This window comes from Dichotomopilus funicola (genome assembly GCF_033296635.1).
Source record: "Dichotomopilus funicola strain CBS 141.50 unplaced genomic scaffold C8A04scaffold_66, whole genome shotgun sequence".
In the NCBI taxonomy this organism is placed as follows: Eukaryota; Fungi; Ascomycota; class Sordariomycetes; order Sordariales; family Chaetomiaceae; genus Dichotomopilus; species Dichotomopilus funicola.
The window spans coordinates 118,515-136,971 of NW_026944087.1; the positions used below are offsets into that span (position 1 = coordinate 118,515).

General features: G+C 55.0%; 7 protein-coding genes and 1 non-coding gene across 8 annotated transcripts; 1 reads left to right on the top strand and 7 right to left on the bottom strand.

The window, feature by feature from the left end:
* Positions 1 to 696: 696 nt before the first annotated feature.
* C8A04DRAFT_31449 (uncharacterized protein) lies at positions 697 to 1,717 on the top strand (the record flags this gene model as incomplete). The annotated part of the gene is made up of 6 exons (XM_062781756.1): positions 697 to 699; positions 809 to 868; positions 1,005 to 1,056; positions 1,191 to 1,316; positions 1,414 to 1,626; positions 1,689 to 1,717. 6 exons carry the CDS (start codon positions 697 to 699, stop codon positions 1,715 to 1,717), a joined length of 483 nt encoding a protein of 160 aa, XP_062634384.1.
* Positions 1,718 to 1,928: 211 nt separating this feature from the next.
* Positions 1,929 to 4,823, bottom strand: C8A04DRAFT_31450 (GC-rich sequence DNA-binding factor-like protein-domain-containing protein; the record flags this gene model as incomplete). The annotated part of the gene is made up of 1 exon (XM_062781757.1): positions 1,929 to 4,823. The coding sequence occupies one exon, from the start codon at positions 4,821 to 4,823 to the stop codon at positions 1,929 to 1,931; it is 2,895 nt and encodes a 964-aa protein (XP_062634385.1).
* Positions 4,824 to 5,537: 714 nt separating this feature from the next.
* C8A04DRAFT_31451 (putative NADPH-dependent methylglyoxal reductase GRP2) lies at positions 5,538 to 6,725 on the bottom strand (the record flags this gene model as incomplete). Its single annotated transcript, XM_062781758.1, has 1 exon — positions 5,538 to 6,725. The coding sequence occupies one exon, from the start codon at positions 6,723 to 6,725 to the stop codon at positions 5,538 to 5,540; it is 1,188 nt and encodes a 395-aa protein (XP_062634386.1).
* Positions 6,726 to 8,013: 1,288 nt separating this feature from the next.
* On the bottom strand, positions 8,014 to 8,589 carry C8A04DRAFT_31452 (uncharacterized protein; the record flags this gene model as incomplete). The annotated part of the gene is made up of 2 exons (XM_062781759.1): positions 8,014 to 8,306; positions 8,424 to 8,589. 2 exons carry the CDS (start codon positions 8,587 to 8,589, stop codon positions 8,014 to 8,016), a joined length of 459 nt encoding a protein of 152 aa, XP_062634387.1.
* A 1,472-nt stretch (positions 8,590 to 10,061) lies between these two features.
* C8A04DRAFT_31453 (uncharacterized protein) lies at positions 10,062 to 11,024 on the bottom strand (the record flags this gene model as incomplete). Its single annotated transcript, XM_062781760.1, has 1 exon — positions 10,062 to 11,024. One exon carries the CDS (start codon positions 11,022 to 11,024, stop codon positions 10,062 to 10,064), a length of 963 nt encoding a protein of 320 aa, XP_062634388.1.
* A 620-nt stretch (positions 11,025 to 11,644) lies between these two features.
* On the bottom strand, positions 11,645 to 12,389 carry C8A04DRAFT_39450 (glutathione S-transferase; the record flags this gene model as incomplete). Its single annotated transcript, XM_062784595.1, has 2 exons — positions 11,645 to 12,259; positions 12,336 to 12,389. 2 exons carry the CDS (start codon positions 12,387 to 12,389, stop codon positions 11,645 to 11,647), a joined length of 669 nt encoding a protein of 222 aa, XP_062634389.1.
* Positions 12,390 to 13,292: 903 nt separating this feature from the next.
* On the bottom strand, positions 13,293 to 13,380 carry C8A04DRAFT_t118. The gene has a single exon. It is a non-coding gene; the product is annotated as a tRNA-Ala (tRNA).
* Positions 13,381 to 13,593: 213 nt separating this feature from the next.
* Positions 13,594 to 17,874, bottom strand: C8A04DRAFT_14425 (uncharacterized protein; the record flags this gene model as incomplete). The annotated part of the gene is made up of 5 exons (XM_062778090.1): positions 13,594 to 14,448; positions 14,522 to 16,229; positions 16,288 to 17,288; positions 17,342 to 17,368; positions 17,428 to 17,874. 5 exons carry the CDS (start codon positions 17,872 to 17,874, stop codon positions 13,594 to 13,596), a joined length of 4,038 nt encoding a protein of 1,345 aa, XP_062634390.1.
* Positions 17,875 to 18,457: the final 583 nt, after the last annotated feature.

Here is an 18,457-nt window from a genome sequence, read left to right on the forward strand (position 1 = left end):
AATGCAGTTGACAGCGCCATTAATAATTCAGTTAACAAGCCGATCCTCTGTAGCAATAACTATGGTTTAAAAGTAGCACAGCTGAAGGTGCGAAAAAGATGCGATTGAAATAAATTATATTCGAAACAGAGCTTTGTTATGTTAAGTTAGGCATGTACATATACATATAACTAGTACAAACTTACGTTAATTCACTTTGCCAGGTGTTTACTTTGTATGCCGGGCACTTTCATGGGTGTGAAAACAAAAGCTTCACCTCATCTTAGTTGATAGAAAACTGACTCTAAACACCGCTCTTGGGACGCATCCCGCTTCATATCCCTTAGTGAAACCAGCTTCTTTTGACCCGTTAAGCACGGCAATGAACGAACCTCCTGTAAGGTACCTATGTACCTAAGTATTCGGACAGAGAAAAAGGAAAGTGGGGCGATCACCACCGACCTTCGGCGAGTGGTTGGTTGAAGCGAAATCGCTGCGGCGGCGTTCTGCGGCGTCCGCTGTTCAGCGTTTACGAAGTACGGCGCATGTGTTTTCCAAGTTTCCCAGCAGCCCAGTTCCCCGCCAACAGAGCCAACACTTTTTTGGTTCTCCATCATCACCAGCTGAAAGAACCCCGCCTCCGAAGCATCTCGCCGACGCCAACAAACCTCTTTAATCACTACAATCATATCCCGTGAACCCCCGTCTCTCCGCATCATGGTTCGTTTTCCCTTCGGCGACACGACTTGATCAACGTCATACTCGAAAAGAGGAATGAATCAATAGACGTCCCTGTACCAGTGAGACTGACTGCCCGCCGAATCTGCAGAGCGTACACGGCGTACCCCCCGACCAGGTGGCCCTGTACAAGCAGGTGTTTGAGATCTTTGTACGTTCTTCCCACTCACTTATAGCCCATTTTTTCATAAAGTTTGAAGTCACGCGACCTGCAATCAATCAAATGCAGACAACGACACGCGTGGAACGGGTATGGTATGATCGTTGCAGTGGGCTAACCACCCGAGGGGCCCCGCGTCCGTGGCTGTGCTCCCGACTTGCAGGACAAGGATGGCACTGGTGAGTTCATTCCAACCAAGCATACATATTCCCACCCACCAAGCTCCGGCCGCGTTTCCGGTTCTTCGGGTTGCTTCCAAGTGTTGTATTGGATGGAGTTCGCAGGAGGAACGTTGCTGACGATGGGGCGCTAGGCGATATTACCGCCGATGAGCTCGGTCAGGTCATGCGCGAGCTTGGGTTGAACCCAACCGACAATGAGCTGAGGGATTTGGTCAACGAGGCCGATGTCAACAATGACGGCGTTATCTCCTTCGAAGGTAGGTTTACCCCGTACTTTTTGTTTTGCTGGTTTAAAGATCGGCTGTATTATTCAAAGGCCTAGAATCTCACACACGCATGTGCTCTCCGGGCTAGAATTCCTCAAGCTCATGTCCCATTCCGTGGATGAACCGGACGCGGAGGAGGAACTGCTTAATGCCTTCAGGGTGTTCGACAAGGACAACAGCGGCACCATCTCAAGCGACGAGTTGCGCAGCGTGCTCAAGTCGCTGGGCGAGAACTTGACAGACGCCGAACTTGAGGAGATGATCCAGATGGCGGACTCGGATGGAAATGGGACGATTGATTGTGAGTTTGCTTCGATGTAGCCGCCCGGCGCGGTCATTTTTGACAGAACTGACATGAAGTAGACCGTGAGTTTGCCAACATCCTGAAATGATCGGGCGTCCTTGTCTGGGCAGTGGAAAATGGTCTTGGATAATGTTGGGTGGTTGATTCCTGGGGGGCTTTGCTCTACAAGAACGAAGGTCGCTGCAACAGCGTTAGCGTGCCCGCGAATGGTTTAAAACGAGGATTGAATTGGCCTGTTCTCTCACGGGCGGCCGACCTGTGCCCGAATGTGAATGTGCTCAACTCCCATGCGATGCGCGCTACAGCACCAAGTCCAACAATGTCCCCCAATCCTCCTCGTTTTCCCGCCGAATCTCCACCGGCTTGCCCTCCTTGGCCAGAGCAAACAGACTGTTCCCCTTAAAATACACCAACACACCCTTCTTCCCACCTTCCACCGCAGAGATCCGAAACATCGGGCCTTCAGCATGTAGTCTTTCCCGCTCCGGCATGAACTGCATATCATGCTCCTGGCACCACACCTCAATCACCTCGCGGAATGTCGCTTCCCCAGCCGTCTTCTGGCTCGTGCCCGGGGCCGGAACCGGTAGTATTTCCGATGCTGCAGCAGCAGCAGCAGCGGCAGGATCCAGTTTGCTTCGAGTCTTCAACGCGGGCCCGTCTTCAGGCGGCTCCAACTCAGCCGCGGCCCTCTCACCCAAATCCAGCGCACGCTCAATCATAGCCCCGCCCTTCTCAAACTCCGCGGCCACCGCTGGTAGGCCACGTATCTCAGCCGGCAACGCTTCATCCTGCCACCACGTAAACCACGCGCCAATCTCGTTGTAGTCCGCCTCAGGCAGGCACAGCCAGCGATACAGCGCGGCATGCCAGGGCGGGAAGACTTCGGCGACAAGCACCTCCCCGAGCTCGAGGGGCCGCACGACAGACTGCCATTCGAGTACGTGATCGAGGATGTCCATGTAAGGGGCCTGGTCTTGGGGCTCGACGCGGAAGTGGGCGCGGAGATAGCGAGCCAGGCTGGGGAGAAGGTGGTTGAGTACGAGGGGTGTCCATTGGTCACTGCCGCGGGCATGGGAGCTGTCGGGGGTGGAGGTACGGCGGGCGAGCACGTCCTTCCACTGCTTCAGGCCTGGGATGACGCCGCGCTTGTAATCCCAGGAGTCGATCAGCTGGCGGAACTTGCGGCGGACGTCGGCGACAAGGCCTGTGGAACTTTTGGGATCGAGGTGGACGGCTGGGAGATAGGGCAGCCAGGGGAAAATCCAGCGGTGGGGGAGGTTGTGCGTGTGTTTGCGGGGTTGCCATTTCTGGAGGGCTTCTTCCAGCTTGCGGATGATGTCGTTGAGGAGTTGGGCGCGGACAAATGCGGGGAGGATCGGGGCCCAGCCGTCGAGGACGGCAATCAGCTGGTCTGAGTCGCGGACATTCCATTCCCGGACTGTCGCGGCGAGCGTACGAAGCCAGAGTTCGTACATCATGGTTTCGTAAGGGGTGGCGGTTGGTTTCCTGTGGGTCTTCTTGTGTTGGTGGTCGAGATTTAGGAGGTTGCGGATGGAATTGAGGCCGTCCACAAAGGTGGGTTTGGGCTCCTCGAGCGGCTCCCAGAGCTGGCGGTATTGGTTAAACAGGGGGTGGATAGCTGCAACGGCCAACGAGGACAGTTCGTCCTTGATCTGAGGCAGCATTGAGTCGGACAAGGAGTTGCTGGCTGTCTCAAGCCCAGCAATCACATGGTGTAGCTTGTAACTGATATCGGCCTTTCTGTCCAGTTCGCCGCTTTCAGTTGGCTTGGACGCCGTATCGCATGCTGTGGTGATGGACATGTTCCCTTGCAGACTCGCTGAGAGCTCTTCCATCTCTTGTTGTTCCTGCTTTAACTGCAACTCCAGGTACGCTTTGCGTTCTTGCAGGTTTTGCCATTCCTCAAGAATCGCCATAAAGTCATTCTGGGCGCGTTTGACAAGTTTTTGGTTCTCCACGGCCTCAACAGACTCGGCCGAGGCTACACCCCCCGTTGGAGTCATGAGCCCGGACGACGAAGTCAGCATTTTCTTTCCCGGCCCAGTCATATCAAGAATAGGCGTAAAGGCATCGGGAATATCGAGACCGGGCGCCGCCTTCTTGATCTCATCCATCGTCAAGTACTTGGGCTTTTGGCGCCTTGGAGTACTGGAACCACTACCAGCACCGCTGGAAACGCCCCCGGTCAACATTTTCTTCTTCCGTGCAGCCTTCTTCCTCTTCTTCTCTTCCTCTTCCGAATCAACCACCTCCTCCCCGCGGAGACGCGCTTGTCGCTTCTCTTCCTGCCTCTCCTGCTGCGACTTCTCCTTCACGGCTCCCAAACCAATACCCTGAGGCCGGAGATTGGCTTCAATAATGACGTTCCGACCCTGGCCTTCTTTCCCGAGGCCCTTGCCATCAACATACCCCATCTTAGCCATCATCCGAGCACCAAAGGATTTGGGGTTGATTTTTGTCCCGCCCTTCTTAGTTTGCCCAAATGCGCTCGGCATGGCGGCGCGTGGTGCAGCCGGTTCTTCCTCCTTCACCAGCAGCGTCGGGCCCCGCTCCGACATTGGTATAAAGCCATTTCCTAAGGGGTTGGCACTGTCGATCTTGGATTTGACAAATGATTTCGGCGGTGGATTCGTTCGTTTTGACGGCAACCCTTGCTGAGTCGATGGTGTCCAGCCCAGACCTTGCCCTACAGCAGCAGCAGCACTCCCGCCACCAAACCCCAATCCCACACCTCCCATCTGTTCATCTTCATCCTCCTCTTCCTCTTCTTCCACGGCAGCGGCTACCGCGCCGGGGTTCGACTCGTCGTACTCCTCATCCTCCTCTTCACTGCCACTACCTTCATCTTCATCCGAATCAACTTTCGCAGTCGCCGAAGAAACAAAACTAACCCCCTTATTCCGCAAGCTCTTGTGTTTCCACTTCCGGCTCGGCCCTTCATCCTCGCTCTCAGATCCAAATATCCCCAACGCCGCATCTTCTTTGGCATTTCGGCCGGTGCGCCGCCGTTTGCGGGGGTTGTGGTCGGCGAATTCACTGTCGTGCGGGTTGCGCGAAGGCATGAGGTATTCATCGTCGGCCTCGGCGTCGGATTCTGAGGACGAGTAGTCGGCTGCGCTCGCTTTGTTGAGGCGCGACGGGTCGAACCGCATCTCGTCTAGGCGCGCCATTGTAGGGTTTGGCGAAATACGAGTTGGGAAGTCCCAAGGGGAGGTTGGTAAGGGATTGGGCCGGTTTGTGTTGAGGATCCGGATTTTCCCCAAGATTTTAGATTCGCGGGTACCTTGAAGGCAGCCAGTCGCGCCTCGGTGGCGTCACAAGCTTCGTGGCACATAAATGCATGTATCTAGGGTATTCCACCGCGATAGCAGCATATTGATCTGTATGCGCCAAGCAAGAGTTCCGCCGCAGTCAACCCTAACCCTGGCCCTGCCCCTGAGGTCTAACACCCACGACAGATCGTTGGCGAAGAGCTACCTAGGTACACGGCGGATGCTGATGCGTTTGTGGTGCCGCCGACGCAGGGTTCTACAAGATCTTGGTTGTACCAGGCAACTGACCGAAAAATCCACTTCTAGTCCTGCCGCCGTTCGCCCTCAGTCCTGTCGTGCGACGAACCTGGAGCTTCGGCACATCACACTCCACATCGGATTCGGCTTGAAGAGGAAATAACGTTGCTTGTTAAGGGTAACGATTGCGGTAAATACATATTATTTTCCTGAACATACAATCCAAATTTTTCCCTTTCGGCCTTTCCGCTCCAACTAATTACAATGCTAACCGCTGCGCATTTCAATACAGCCAATCATGTTTCTTCTGCAAAAAGTAATGAATGTGTATCACCCGGTGAATCCCGTGCTCTCTGCCCGATGCCAGCCCCATACTCAGTACTCAGTCTGGGTACTGTCCTCGGGCACAGTCAACGGGTCCTCCAAGATGCCCTCCTCCTGACGTTTTTGCTCCGCCAGGCGCTCCCGCACTCGAGCCCTTCCCGTCTCCCTCAACCTCTCCCATTCCTTGCTCCGCGCCAGCTCCAGATACTGGGCAGCCACCACCATCGCCTGGTAGACAAAGGTCCCGAACTTGTCGCCAAAGACCCTGGTTGTCTTCCCGGTATCTAGCCGTACCTCGACGGTCGGCATGGTGGCGTCGCCCTCCTGAGGCTCCGTCACGGAGAACGCACCCGGGAAGATCCGGTTGGCCATGTAGACGGCATCCGACCAAACTGCCGGCTGGCTGAGGATGTAACTCCCCGCCGGAACGAATTTACTCGGGGTGCCATAGTAGTCGATCCCGAGCGCCTCGACATGCACCCGCGCAACATCGTCCACAAGGACGGTGGTGCCCGCGTGGGGGCCGAGGATCGTGCCACTGAGCAGGTGGACGATCAGGGAGTTGGATCCCTTCATAGCCCGGGAGGCGTTGACGCCCGGGACGTTGTTGCGGCCCAAGACGAATCCCGGGTGCAAATAAACGGCGTCGAACGCCGGCCGGTTCTCCTCCATCCACGTCTCGGACGCCCGGAGCGCGGAAATCTTGGACGCCACGTACGCGTCGATGTCGGTGGCGTACGGACCCGGATTGGCCAAGACCCGATCATGGGCCTCATAGACCCGGTTGATCGGGCGAACCCGACCAGAAAGCCGCAGCTGGGGGACGATCGCCGCCAACGAGCTGGTCATGACCACGCGGCGCACGCTGCCCGCGTTGGCGGCCGCCTTCAGGATGTTGAGAGTACCACGTACCGCCGGGCGGACGTAGTACTCCTCCAGTTCCCCCTTGGCCACGACATTCTTGCCGTAGGCTTGGGGGGATGCGCAGTGGATCACTGCGCGGGCGCCAATCATGGCCTCGTCGTAGGCCCCCTCGGCAGTGATGTCGGGCACCACGACAAATTGGAGCCTGCCGCTCTGGTGCTTGGCGCGGCAAAGATTGTTGCCCAAGAGGAGGTCCTTCTTGGACTCGGATCGTACGGCTGCACGAACCCGGTACCCCTGGCTCAGGAGCTGGAAAAGGGTGGCACTGCCGACCTGGCCGGTGGCGCCGGTGATGAGGATGAGAGGGGAGATCATGATGAATGTTGTGGGTGGTTGGCGAGAGGGTCTTGTGAGTTGGTGGTGACAAGTTGCAGAAGTCTTGTTGAAGAACAAGTAAACGAAAGGTGAGAAAGAGCTTAATGAAGCGAATGTGAGTTCAGAACGAAGGTTGGTCGAGCGAGTGTTGGTGTGAGTTGTGTTGAACGTTCCGATGGAATCAAGAGGAGGTGGTGTGTGTGATGATGTGGAAGGAAAGAACCAACCCCGACGAACTGGGAAAGTACGGGGCTTTATATCCTATTTCTGGCTTCCCTTCAAGCTTCACTTCGGGCTTCCTCGTCGCGCCGATGAGGGTCGCGAGTCCGACAAAGGCCGCTCGAAGAATCGCCGGTGAGCAACATGTCGCTATGACAATTCAGATGCTCTCGCAACGAGACTCAGTTAGGACGGACCACATGTGCTCAGACCTATTTTCCCACAACGATGTCTGAGCACCGGCCTATTGGTCATGCGAACAGCCCATAAGCCCTTGTAGCAGTGCTTCAAGGCAATGTAGATGGACCGAAGAGTCGAAGACTCGTTCGGTGAAGTGTGGATTGATGAACTTTGGTTCACCGGTTAGAACCCCATATCCCAAGTCTCATCGACTGTCGCCGTCGGAGTCAACCAGCTCGGAGTCAATCGATAGGTGTTTATCTTTTCCCCTCTACTTCGGATGTAAGTGGCCAACTTAATACGTCACGGGGCTTCCATACAACACCCTCGGACCCTTTTCTTCACCATTTGACTCCTCTAGAGGCGCGGCCTTCTCCACATTCGGCGAGAAGACCGAGAGCCCGAACGCCCCGAACACCGACAGCAAGAGTGACGATACTAAGATTAGCGGACAGTACGGCACTAATCTTGAACCGGCGCGGATGCGAATATACGGCGGCTGTCCGAAGCACGGCGCGGGAAACACGTGGCAAGAAACAACCCTGACGCGTGAAGCCGACCGCGTCTGAGGCACGGTGCCAGCGACATGTGGTGGGATACAACATTGACGCGCGAGCCCGACGGCCCCCGAGGCACTACTATGTCGTTTGGGAATCTCTACTTTCATGAACTGGGGGACATGTCTGATAGTAATTTGGCCGTTTAAGGGCCTATTCATTGCATACGTAGCCAATCATCCACCTTGACTCCTACTAAACCGCAAAGTCAAACCTCGCTACATTATATTACTCCAATACACATAAGATCATAAACCATTAACCCAACATCACCCCCACCTAGGTCCCTTAATTAACCCCTTAATCAACCCCTTAGTAACCCTTGGTAACCCTTAGTAAGGCGATTTCCACGGCCGGCACTTATCCGCAGCGCAATACCCATTGCAGCACGGCCCTATCCACTGACCATCGTGACCATAGCAGTCGCCGTACGTGGGCACGCACATGCCCTCGCAGCTCACGCTGACAATGGGCGTGGGCGGGCCGACCAGGATCTGCCCGTTGCCTTCGGGCGAGATGCTGCTGGCCAGCGTGACGACGGCCCCCGAGGCGGTGGTGAAGTGGCATTGCGGGTACGCGTTGTAGTCGGGCGCGTCGATGATGTTGATCGCGAGGTCGGGATGGTCTGTGGGTGGGATGGGTCAGTTGGGGGTTGCTGTAGCAGGGATGGTTGTTTCCTTTCTTTCTTTTTTTGGGTGTGTATGTGTGAATGTGTGTTGGTAAACAAGGATAGAGGACTTACTGGTCTGGTGGACGCTACCGTCAGCTGGGAGGGCGAGGGAGTACTCGGCCGGGCCGGCATGGAAGGTCAGATGGACGGTTTGCACGGCTTGACGCTCTTCGAGGGGGATGGCAGAGACGCCGGCCATGAGGCCGAGTGCCGGAGCGAGGATGTTGAGGTACTTCATGATGGTGTAGATGTGGTTACTGATCAGACAAATGAATTATGTGTAGACTATATCAGCCTCTCGATGTTGTAATCTCACAAGTCAATGTCAACAGGTCACAGAAACTCAAGTCCCATGGGCGAGTCAACGCAAGACTCCCCTTTTATACCTCAACTCCTCCAACCCACAACTCATCCCGCGCTCACTCTCCATGCCCGGTCTTGAGCCATTAAGCGGGGGATTTTTGACGAGTGACGATCGTCGTTGGTCGTTGAGCGGAAAGCAAACGCAGTTTCCCAGCCTTAGCTTGAGAGCAAGCGAACTTAGCGAAGCCCGATCTCCGATGTGACGCTGTTTTTAGGAACGGCTGCACAACACAAGGGCAAATACGAGATTTCGAGAAGCTGCGGCTTGGCATCCTTGCTCTGCCGTTCCCGTGGCGTTGGAACCAGCGCAGCAGCTGACCGCCTGAATTGCCTTTTGAAACTTATGACTGGATGAAGGTTTACCGAGGAGGAAACCTGATTTTTGATTTCTCCACGTTTTCATTGGGGACTGGGGAGACTCGTGGGAAACACCAAGTGGGAAAGGAATTTTGGGGCGTCATCATCCCCGACCCTCCCTCGGAAGCCTTCTTCAAGCTTGGCCTATCCTTACCCAGGCTTCCCTCAGAGCATCCGATCACAACCAATCAGGGAAAATGCAGCATTCGGTTCCGGGCCCAGAATTGTAGTGCACGTGAGTTACGAGAGAGAAGGCTGCATTATGATGGGTTGGGTTTCTCAAGCCAAGTTCTGGGGCTGCGTGCAAGTACGAGTTGTGCGGGAGGGTAAAGTAAGACGGGGTAATATTTGGTGTTGGGCAGCTGAGGCAACCAGCCAAGCTCTCAACCTGAGGCGAACGAAAGTTGATTCCAGTTTGGATAGCCTGAAATCTTCAACCCTGACACTTGGCAAAAATGAATGAATTTCGAAGGGAAACCATCTCGTAACCAGAAAGTTGAAGAGCAAATCAAATCACCTGAGAGCAGGCCATTGTAAACGGGGATGATGGGAATTCAACCAAGGTATTGGGCGGGAACTGTTTAAAGTTTGGCTCTAATTATTTTTTTGCTCGAACTGGCCGATAATATAATTCACGTCGCATCATTAGAACTGGTTGAAATATCTCACCATTTTCTTAATATTTAATTACCTTTGAACCCAGGGCGATGCCCATGTTAGGAACCTAGCCATCGTACCTTTTCAAATGATCAGTTTGTTCGTGATTTCAAGTTGATTTATGTTGAATTTTAACAAGGGAAGTTTTGTCCTTTGCACCCAAGTTAAAGCAGAGGGGCTGAAAATGTAGATTGAAATATCCGTAAAAGATTCCATGGAGACTTGGATAATACCTATTTCGTTCCCCTCCGATCGAGTGGTTATCTATGAACGGAATCAAACCCCTCGCTGTACGCCGGTGACGCCTTAAAACAAATCAGACCAGCCAAGATATCATTGTCGTGAATCGTAACCCATTCCACTGCTCTCAACCACCATCTGCGCCACGATATCCTCCTGCTCCCTCGTCATCCGAAACCCCCCCTTCACAAACCGTCCCGCAACTACTCGGCCCCCATCCTCTTCCATTCCACCACCACCACCATCTCTAGCATACCTTTCCCACCTCCCCATCCTCAAATTCTCATCCATCCTCGGAAACGCCGAATTCCGCGCTCTCGCCCCCTCATTCATCCGATTCATCCACTCAAAGTCCGACATATCGTCTTTAGCACCACTCGGAAACCCAAATGTCGCCGCTGTTGCCACTGCCTCGCCACCACACCCTCCTCGCTCACCAAACGGGGATAGCGATCGATGGCTCGCGGGCGACTGTGACCCCGGCGCGAAGGGGTTCGCGCCCGTGGCGCTCAGATTATCGGCCAGGTAGGCGTTGTGAGCTTCCAGGTCCGGGTCGTGCTCGAAGGGCAGGTCCAGGTCCATCTCCATGCCCATGCTCCCGCCCATATCCATGTCCACGTCCCCAATTAGGCCCAGATCCAGGTCAATGTCGTCGTCGTCCAACTCTGGGATCGCGGGCGGGAAATATGTCTCGTGCATTGAGGGAGGAAGAGAGTCCGGTAGCATGGCTGGTAGCGGATAAGGTAGATCCCAGAAGTTTTTGGGACTGGGGGGTTGGGCGACCGTTGAGGCCTCATATACAGCCGCTGCCGGGCGGGATCGTTTGGCGCGGCCTGAGGGAGAAGGGGAGGATCGGGAGGACACCGTTCGCTTTCCGCGTTTTCTGGGGCTCGGTTGGAAGGGTGGCATGAATCCTAGTTCGTCGTCGGGAAGGGTGATTCTGGAGAGCATGGGCTCTTCAAGGAGGGGATTGGCGAAGGGAGAGTTGCCGCCGTCCATGTCAAGCTCGATGGTTGAGGGATACCCGGCCGCTCCCAAGCTCGTTGCTTGGGACATGGTGGAATTGGGTTCTTATGAAGTTTGTCGCTGCTGTTGGGCTGTTGAAGCGATTTCTCGAGGATTGATGGTGCAATGATGGATATTCAGTTCTCCTGGTTGATGATATCCAACTCCCGAGGTCAGGCGCTCTCTCACCGACCTCGAGAGGTGCACGGTGGTTGCTTATAAGCAGAATGGGCAAGTTTCACAAGCAGGCCTCCGAGTCCGAAGCGCGTTTGTGTTTTTGAAAAGAGGCATCATTTTCATGTAGAAATGCAGCCTCGCTTTGCCACGTCAAAGGCGACTGACCTTCGCGGGCCACGTTAATAAAGGGAAGCCTCGCGCACTCCCGCGTTGGTTGCCTTTGCCAGTTAAAGTCACATGGGTGAGAATTGGAGGCGAACGAATCGCATCTCGGGTCCCGAGACAGGCTGTTCTTTGTCTCCTCACCAACGCGTTAGTCAACAACCTGCCATTTCGCAAAACTCTCAAGATTTATCCATGTAAACCAATTCGAATATGCATTAATTGAACTTGTCACGAAAAAGGCAGATTTAGAATCCCGTTTACTTTCATTTAATTTGTTTTTGCCGTTTGTTGACCAGGGGTTTCAGCTCGCCTTACTAACTCTAGCACCTTCAAGCCTTAACGCGGGTCTGGCATAGCTCCAGGCCCCCAAACGCAGCCTTCAGCTCAGGCACCTCCAAAATGCCCCTCACATACTCCTCCACACCAGGCAACTCCTTGCGCATGGCCTCGTCAACAAAAAATTTGGTCGCCCACTGCAGCACGCCCACAACCATAATATCCGCCAGCGTCAACTTTCCCCCAACCAAAAACTTCCTCCCATCCTTCAACTCCGTCGCAATCCGCTTCGTCGCCCTCTCCACCGCCGCCAGGTGCGTCTCATACTGCTTCTCATCATACTCCCACATCTTCGCGACCGTCATCAGAAACGGCGCCGTAGCGTTGGGCGCCAGCTCCTGGTCCGCCAGACACGCCCACATCTCGATCAGCGCGCGCGTCTTGGCGTCTTCGCCGAGGAGCTGCTCCGCCTTGGGCCCGCTGTCGGCGATGTAGCGCGCGATGGCCTGGGCCTCGGTCAGGAACAGGGTGCCGTCGGAGGACTCGAAGGCTGGGACCTTGCCGAGGGGGAACTTGGCCAGGAATTCGGGGCTGTGGTTGGTCACGTTCATTTGGAAGTCGGGCACGATCTCGAGCTCGAGGCCATTCAGAGCCGCGATGGCTTGCGCCTGTGGGGTGAGAAGCGTGAGTAAATGTGTTGTTGTGGAAGTGAGGCTAGTGAGCAGTTTGGCGAGATGAACTTACCCGCTGGACCCGGTAGTTGTCGGGGTAAGTGTAGAACTTGCCGAAGGGAGCCATGACTACGAGTTTGCGACTGCAATCCAAGTTGGAGTGATGTTGGTGTGGAGGCGAGTTGCGAGTAGAGTTGTTGGTGTTGTAGATTGCGTGCCAGCAAGAGGAGATGACAACAGGTGTCATAGATATGGATTCAACACATTTCAGGAAACCACGGAGATTCAGTGGCAAACCCACGGGTTTAAATAAAAACCCACATCTCTTCCCGGAAAGTTGTCGGTCACTTCGCTCCTTCCCTCCCCGTCTCGCGGCAACACAGAATTTCCGCCAGGTGGAACTACCACACTAACTCTGTAGGCTTTGCTTATAAACCTCTTACATAGTACACGGATCATCAAGGACCCCAACGTTACACCTCCGTCTGCATAACCAAGACCCTTCCGTCGGGTGTTTGGAATCTTTACCTATGCTTTTGCCAACACTTGCCTGGCTCGATCTGGTTGTTGGTTCTGTGTACATTTCGAGCCCCACTTTTGTGAATGTTCTGCAACCCCCACTCCAGCCAAACCCTTGTCCACAACACCACGTCTCTCGGTCCCTTCCGAATACTACGCTACCTACATGAGACTCGGGAAGAAAGAGTCGCCGTCGGTGAAGACATTCGATCCGTCAGCTCAAGACATCCGTCAGCGAGAGACATGCATCGGGGAAAGCTGCAGGGCAAACAAATGCTCAAACTCGAAAAAAAGGGACAAAGAATTCCCTCTCTTTACGGATATGACAAATCATTGGCTCCGAGGGAAAACAAAACAGCCGAAACAAGCGCGCAAAAGAACTCCACAACAACCCACAACCGGCCCACCCTAAAGTAATGAAAACCGCTTAACTCCCACCGAAAAAAAAGGACCAGCACGAAAACCAGGGGAAAATTAATAAAATTATATGGGGCACCCCAAGTCTTTCTTTTGGACGAGCTGGGAATCGAACCCAGGACCTTTCGCATACAAGGGAACAGTATGCTAAGCGAACGCTCTACCAACTGAGCCACACGCCCTGTGATGATTTGGAGGTGTTGTTGAGGATCGTCGGGCCGGAGCTGGTGTTTTGAGAGACTGGCAAGGGGAAGGACACCGTCCCGACATGGGACGATCGATGTTGACTGTTATTATCCCCCACGGCTCAACCCGGCCATTGTAACCAACGGAACCATATATACACGCAACATGAAGCCCTTCCCCCTTGACAATTAGTTTGTTTCCCACTGCAATCACCACTCCTCCTCCTTCTTCGCCGCCGCGCACACAGGACACCCCCCCGCAATCCGATCCCTCAACAACCGTGCATGCGTGACCTTCGCTCCGATCAAATGTGTCGCCGACACACTTCGCGGATCACCGCCACCGAATCCCTTGAGCAACATCTCATTTGCCTGATCACCAAGCAGGTGCGCGAGGTGAAAGACGTGCCCACACGTGAACCCGACCAGCGTCTCGAGTTCCCACTCATCGAAGGGCTCGAGACATTCCGCGCAGAGGCCCGGTGCCCATTTCTTGGCAGGGTTGTGTGTACGTGGTGATATCAAGCCGGCTGGTACTACTGCATGACCGTTCCCGTTGGCATGGGCTGCATCCCCAGGTTGTGCCTGTGGCGGGTGTGCACCATCTGCTGCGGCAGGTTGGGCCGGAGCCACTTCGAACTTGATACCTTTCCGCTGGCCCATCCTTAACGTCCCCTGCGCCGCCGCTACTTCGCTGCGTAAAACCCGTGCCACACCTTCACAAATGCTGAACTGGATTTCGTGCTCCTTCATGATGTGCTTCAACCCCTCCCGCAGTCCCTCGATCTCCAGGCCTTCAGGGATCCGGCGGACGAGCGTGATTGGGTTGATGGCGGTCCCGACCTCCTCCAACAAGGCGCGAATGAAGCGGGGCTTATCCATGCTGTAGGTGAGCAGGTCCTCCCAGAGATCCGGGTCGTCTTGGTCCTTGGCGAAGGCGATGGCGTGGCTGACGTCTCCGAGTCGGTCGATGATGAGGTAGAGGGCTCGCTTGGTCTGGCCGGTTTTGGAATACAGGTAGACAAGTTCTGGGACGTAGTTATGGGTTTCACATTCTTGGGCGGCCTATTTAAAAAAAGATTGGTTAGTATGTGCGAGTGATAGATGCCCAGGTAGAAGACAGCAGCAAGGGCAATACCTTTTCGAATGCGTAAGCCGTGGAGGTTTTTAGAAAGTCCATCAAGAGAGATTGGTCGTGGACAGCAAAGAGATGGACAGCGAGATCGGCAAACTGGTCAACCAACGACTTGCTATCCGTGACTAGCCTAGCGCGAGACTCGTCCGAGTGTTCATGAATTCCTTCTCCTCGCCAAAGGCCGCGCAGATAGAAGAACGTGTACAGATCCAGCTTCTTCTCCTGCAACTGGCCGACGACAACCTCGGGTTTGACCAACCCATGCTGAGCTTCATCCACCAACAGTGTGATGGGTTCTTCGGTGGCCTCTTCCAACTCCAAACGGCTCATTTTCTTGGCCTGATGCTGTGGGACCCGCAGACCGATAAAGCTTGGAATATCATCCGCTACAGCATCGGCAAGGTGGCCCTCCTTGATCAAGCGCATGGCCGAGTCGGCATCTTGCAACTTGATATGGCACCGGAGAGCCTCTCTGGTTCTGCCGTTCGCTTCGTGAAGCTTGGCTAGACTCTCCATGACAATCCGCCAGTCCCGGCCAACCTCGCCGTCCTCAATACTGTCCTCGCGGACATCCCGGAATTTGAGCTGATCTTCTAAAGCGGTCGTAATGGTGCTGACATTGTACAGATCTGGGGACCATCGCTCGAGCAATCGACCAAAGGTCGGTTTGTTGGTCTGGAGGTAGCGCCCAAGCATCACTTCGTAAATCGTCCCTGGCATCGGTGGCCGTGTGCGTTCCGCGGGAATATGGTTCACAATTTCGTCGAACTTGTCGGCCCCGGCAAAGGTCCACACCCAGTTTTCCCAGCGATCAGGAGTGCTCAGGACCTTTCCGCATATTTCGCCCGCTTTCGTCCAATCTCCCGTCTCGATGACCTCTTGTATCCAAAGTTCACCGATGCGCCGCTTCTCCTTCTCCGCAGACGAGTACAGAGACCGAATTCCTTCCGCCACCGATGCTGAATCGTCATAAAAGTCATCGGTGCCCTGTGTCTGCGATGGCGGGTTCGGGGAACCATCGGGAGGACCCGACGTGATTTCCGGGTGCTCATCCACGAGTTGCCATGCGTCCTGGTATTGATTATGCTCCAGAAGCCATGTCAGGTGGTCAATCAAGTCTCGGCGTGTTGCAAGAATACAGTCGTATGGGCTGTGTATGAAAATCTTCACCCCCGGTTTGACGAGATGTGGGTGAACCGAGGTGCGGCCGACCCGAATTCCGGAAGCCGGCACGTTGTTTCCAGACCCGCCATCGCTCCCTCTGCTCACGACACTTACAGCAGAGCTGAATAACGACAAAGGATTCAACGCAGCGTTCAGAACGTCGTTACCAAGCCCCGCAAGTGTCTCCAGAGTGCCTCGAGACGAGACCGCCGCAGCCACGTTACGCGCCGGCAGGATGCCGAGGTGATAATCGTTGGATGATAACCTTTCGAAGCGGCTGATGGTCAGCCCGTCCTTGTCCACCTCAGCTTGCGACGACAAATCGATGAGCCGCAGTTCCGGGGGTTGGTTGTTCTGTTTGCGCTGAATTCCGCCGGATGGCCCGCTCCCCGTGGAGGTTCCGGATAGCGACCGGGTGTGGCTCCTCGTTTGCTGATTTTCTCCGTCCCGATCCCCTTCCTCGTCGTCCGGTAAGCAGTAAGCAAGAACCAACAGCAGATTGTGGGTATATAACGAAATGCCGGAAATAATACAGTCCATGCGAAGTCTAGTCGGTTAGCCCGTCAGCCCGTATTGTGTGGAAAGTAACAATCACTTCAACCTACATCTTTACAATTTCTGCTCGGCCAGCAGACTTCTCGCCGACGTTCCTGCCAGTCCCAATTTCCCCGGGGTGGACATGGATGATCCAGATTGTACCACCCCATCCAACAAGGAGTCGCTCGTATTTCTTAGTTGTTTTTAGATGTTGTTGCCTCAAACTTTCAGCTGCTGGTGAAACAACAACATCCCTGCGCGCAGAATCCGGGGATGTCGGGGTTGCCTCGTCGGATTCTACGGCCTGTTCATCAATCCACTCAACCCTGCCCTTCCATACGCTGGCCATAGTCTCCCATTCCTCCGTTTGGGGTCGGTCAATATGACCGATGCGCTTCCAAGCATCCTCAGCATCGGCGTTTTCAAGGTGCAGCTTGGTGCGCATGATTTTGATCCCATGTTCGTTGAGCCAAACCACATATTTCCCAGACAAGGACCACTTGATCGTGTTGATCGTGCCTTCACCCGAATGTAGCACAGTGTCCTTGCCGGTTCCGGCTCCGACCATGTTGCCTAGCCAGCCCGCAGCTTGAGCAGTGGCACCCGTCGTGGTAGCCGTACTTCGGCCGGTCGGGGCACCTGAAGTCAGGATGAGCTGCCCCGCAAGCCCACCAGACAGGTACATCCTATCGCTCTTAAACTCGGGGGAGAGGGCCACCGCTTGAACGGGGCGCGCAAAGTTTCGGAGCGACACATCCTTGGGCTCAATTAGAGACTGCACGCAGATATTGCCATCCATCGACGATGTCGCAACGTAGATGCTGTTGGAAGGTATATTTGGAACTGGTTGTGGGTCTCTTGGTCTTCTAGATGCTGCTGCCGGGGCGGTCTGCGCGTCTGCGACGCCCGTCCCTGGTCGCAGGGGGCTGTTGGGAGAGGATTGGGAAGCGAGTTCAGCCCCCACGGTTGGGAGCGGAGGGGGGAACGGAGAGATAGATATGGATGTGACGGATGCGGCGTGGGCGTGGTAGACACGGAGCGACTGGAAGGCTGGCAATTGAACGACATGCTGCAAGCCAGGGTTAGCCAGAGATCAGTTAGAACGAGAACTACAAAACTAACGATGTTGCCATTATGTGTTCCAACAACCTAAGAATAAAGTTAGTCGCTGTGGTACTAAGATTCGCCGGGTAAGGGGGGAACAAGACCATCTTGTCTCCAGCTACAAGGAACGAGCTTGTCGCATCTCCATTTCTATAAAGGGGCCCGAGATGCGGTGTGAGGCGCGCATACTTGAGCTTCGGTTCGTCGTCTTCTTCTTCTTCATCGTCATCTTCCTCGTCATTATCTCCCGCATCCTCGTCCTCCGCGTCATCGTCATCGCCATCATCTTCATCGTCGTCCTCCTCATCGTCCTCATCGTCGTCCTCGCGTTCTTCGTGTTCCTCGTCGGCGTTGTTGCTATTCTCGTCTCCGCTCGACTTCCCACCGGTGACTGCGGGGTGATCTTCAGCCGCGGCATCTCTAGGTGGGCTTGAAGCGCTTGCCTCTACCGCACCGCTGCTGCCTTCGGGTGCTGGCTTGGAGCTTGACTCCGCCGGAGTCACATCATGGTGGTCATCGTTGTCGCCGGGCGGAGGCGAGCTGTCGGTCATGTTGATGAAGGTGATGGAGGATTCTTCATGGCGTTTCAGCGTCACGGACGGGTGAAATGAAGAGGTCGTAAGTAGAGAGGCTGGGGAAGCTTGAGGTCGGTGTTGGTGTTGTGGCTCTCGGAATGGAGCTTGGGCGAACCTCACACCCGACCCGGCCAGCCAGTCATGCGACGGCCAAACGCTACGTCAGAGCTCAGGCGACCCCCGGGGCTGGGCTGGTCCCCAGTAACTGTCGGCTGCAGGCCCAACAGTCAAAGCTGCAGGGGCCGTTGAAGGTGCTGGCTGAGCTTCGGCCAATTGGAAACTGCCCCTCCATTGGTGGGGCAATAGCCTTGCTGTTCCGCACACGCGCCTTCCACCATCAAGGTGCATCGCGCTGAACAACCCCGAATTGTCGGGCGAGCCCCCAGGTGCCCTCGTGCACAAGCTGTTTGGCACTTTTTGTTTCAACATTAAGCCTCGTTGTTTCCCGAGCCTTTTTCGACCTCGAAGACTCACCCGAGCCCCAGCCCTTAAATTTTCACCGGAAATGGCCCCGGCCGACCATCATCCAAAACCAATCTTCCAGCTTCCAGTGTGACGA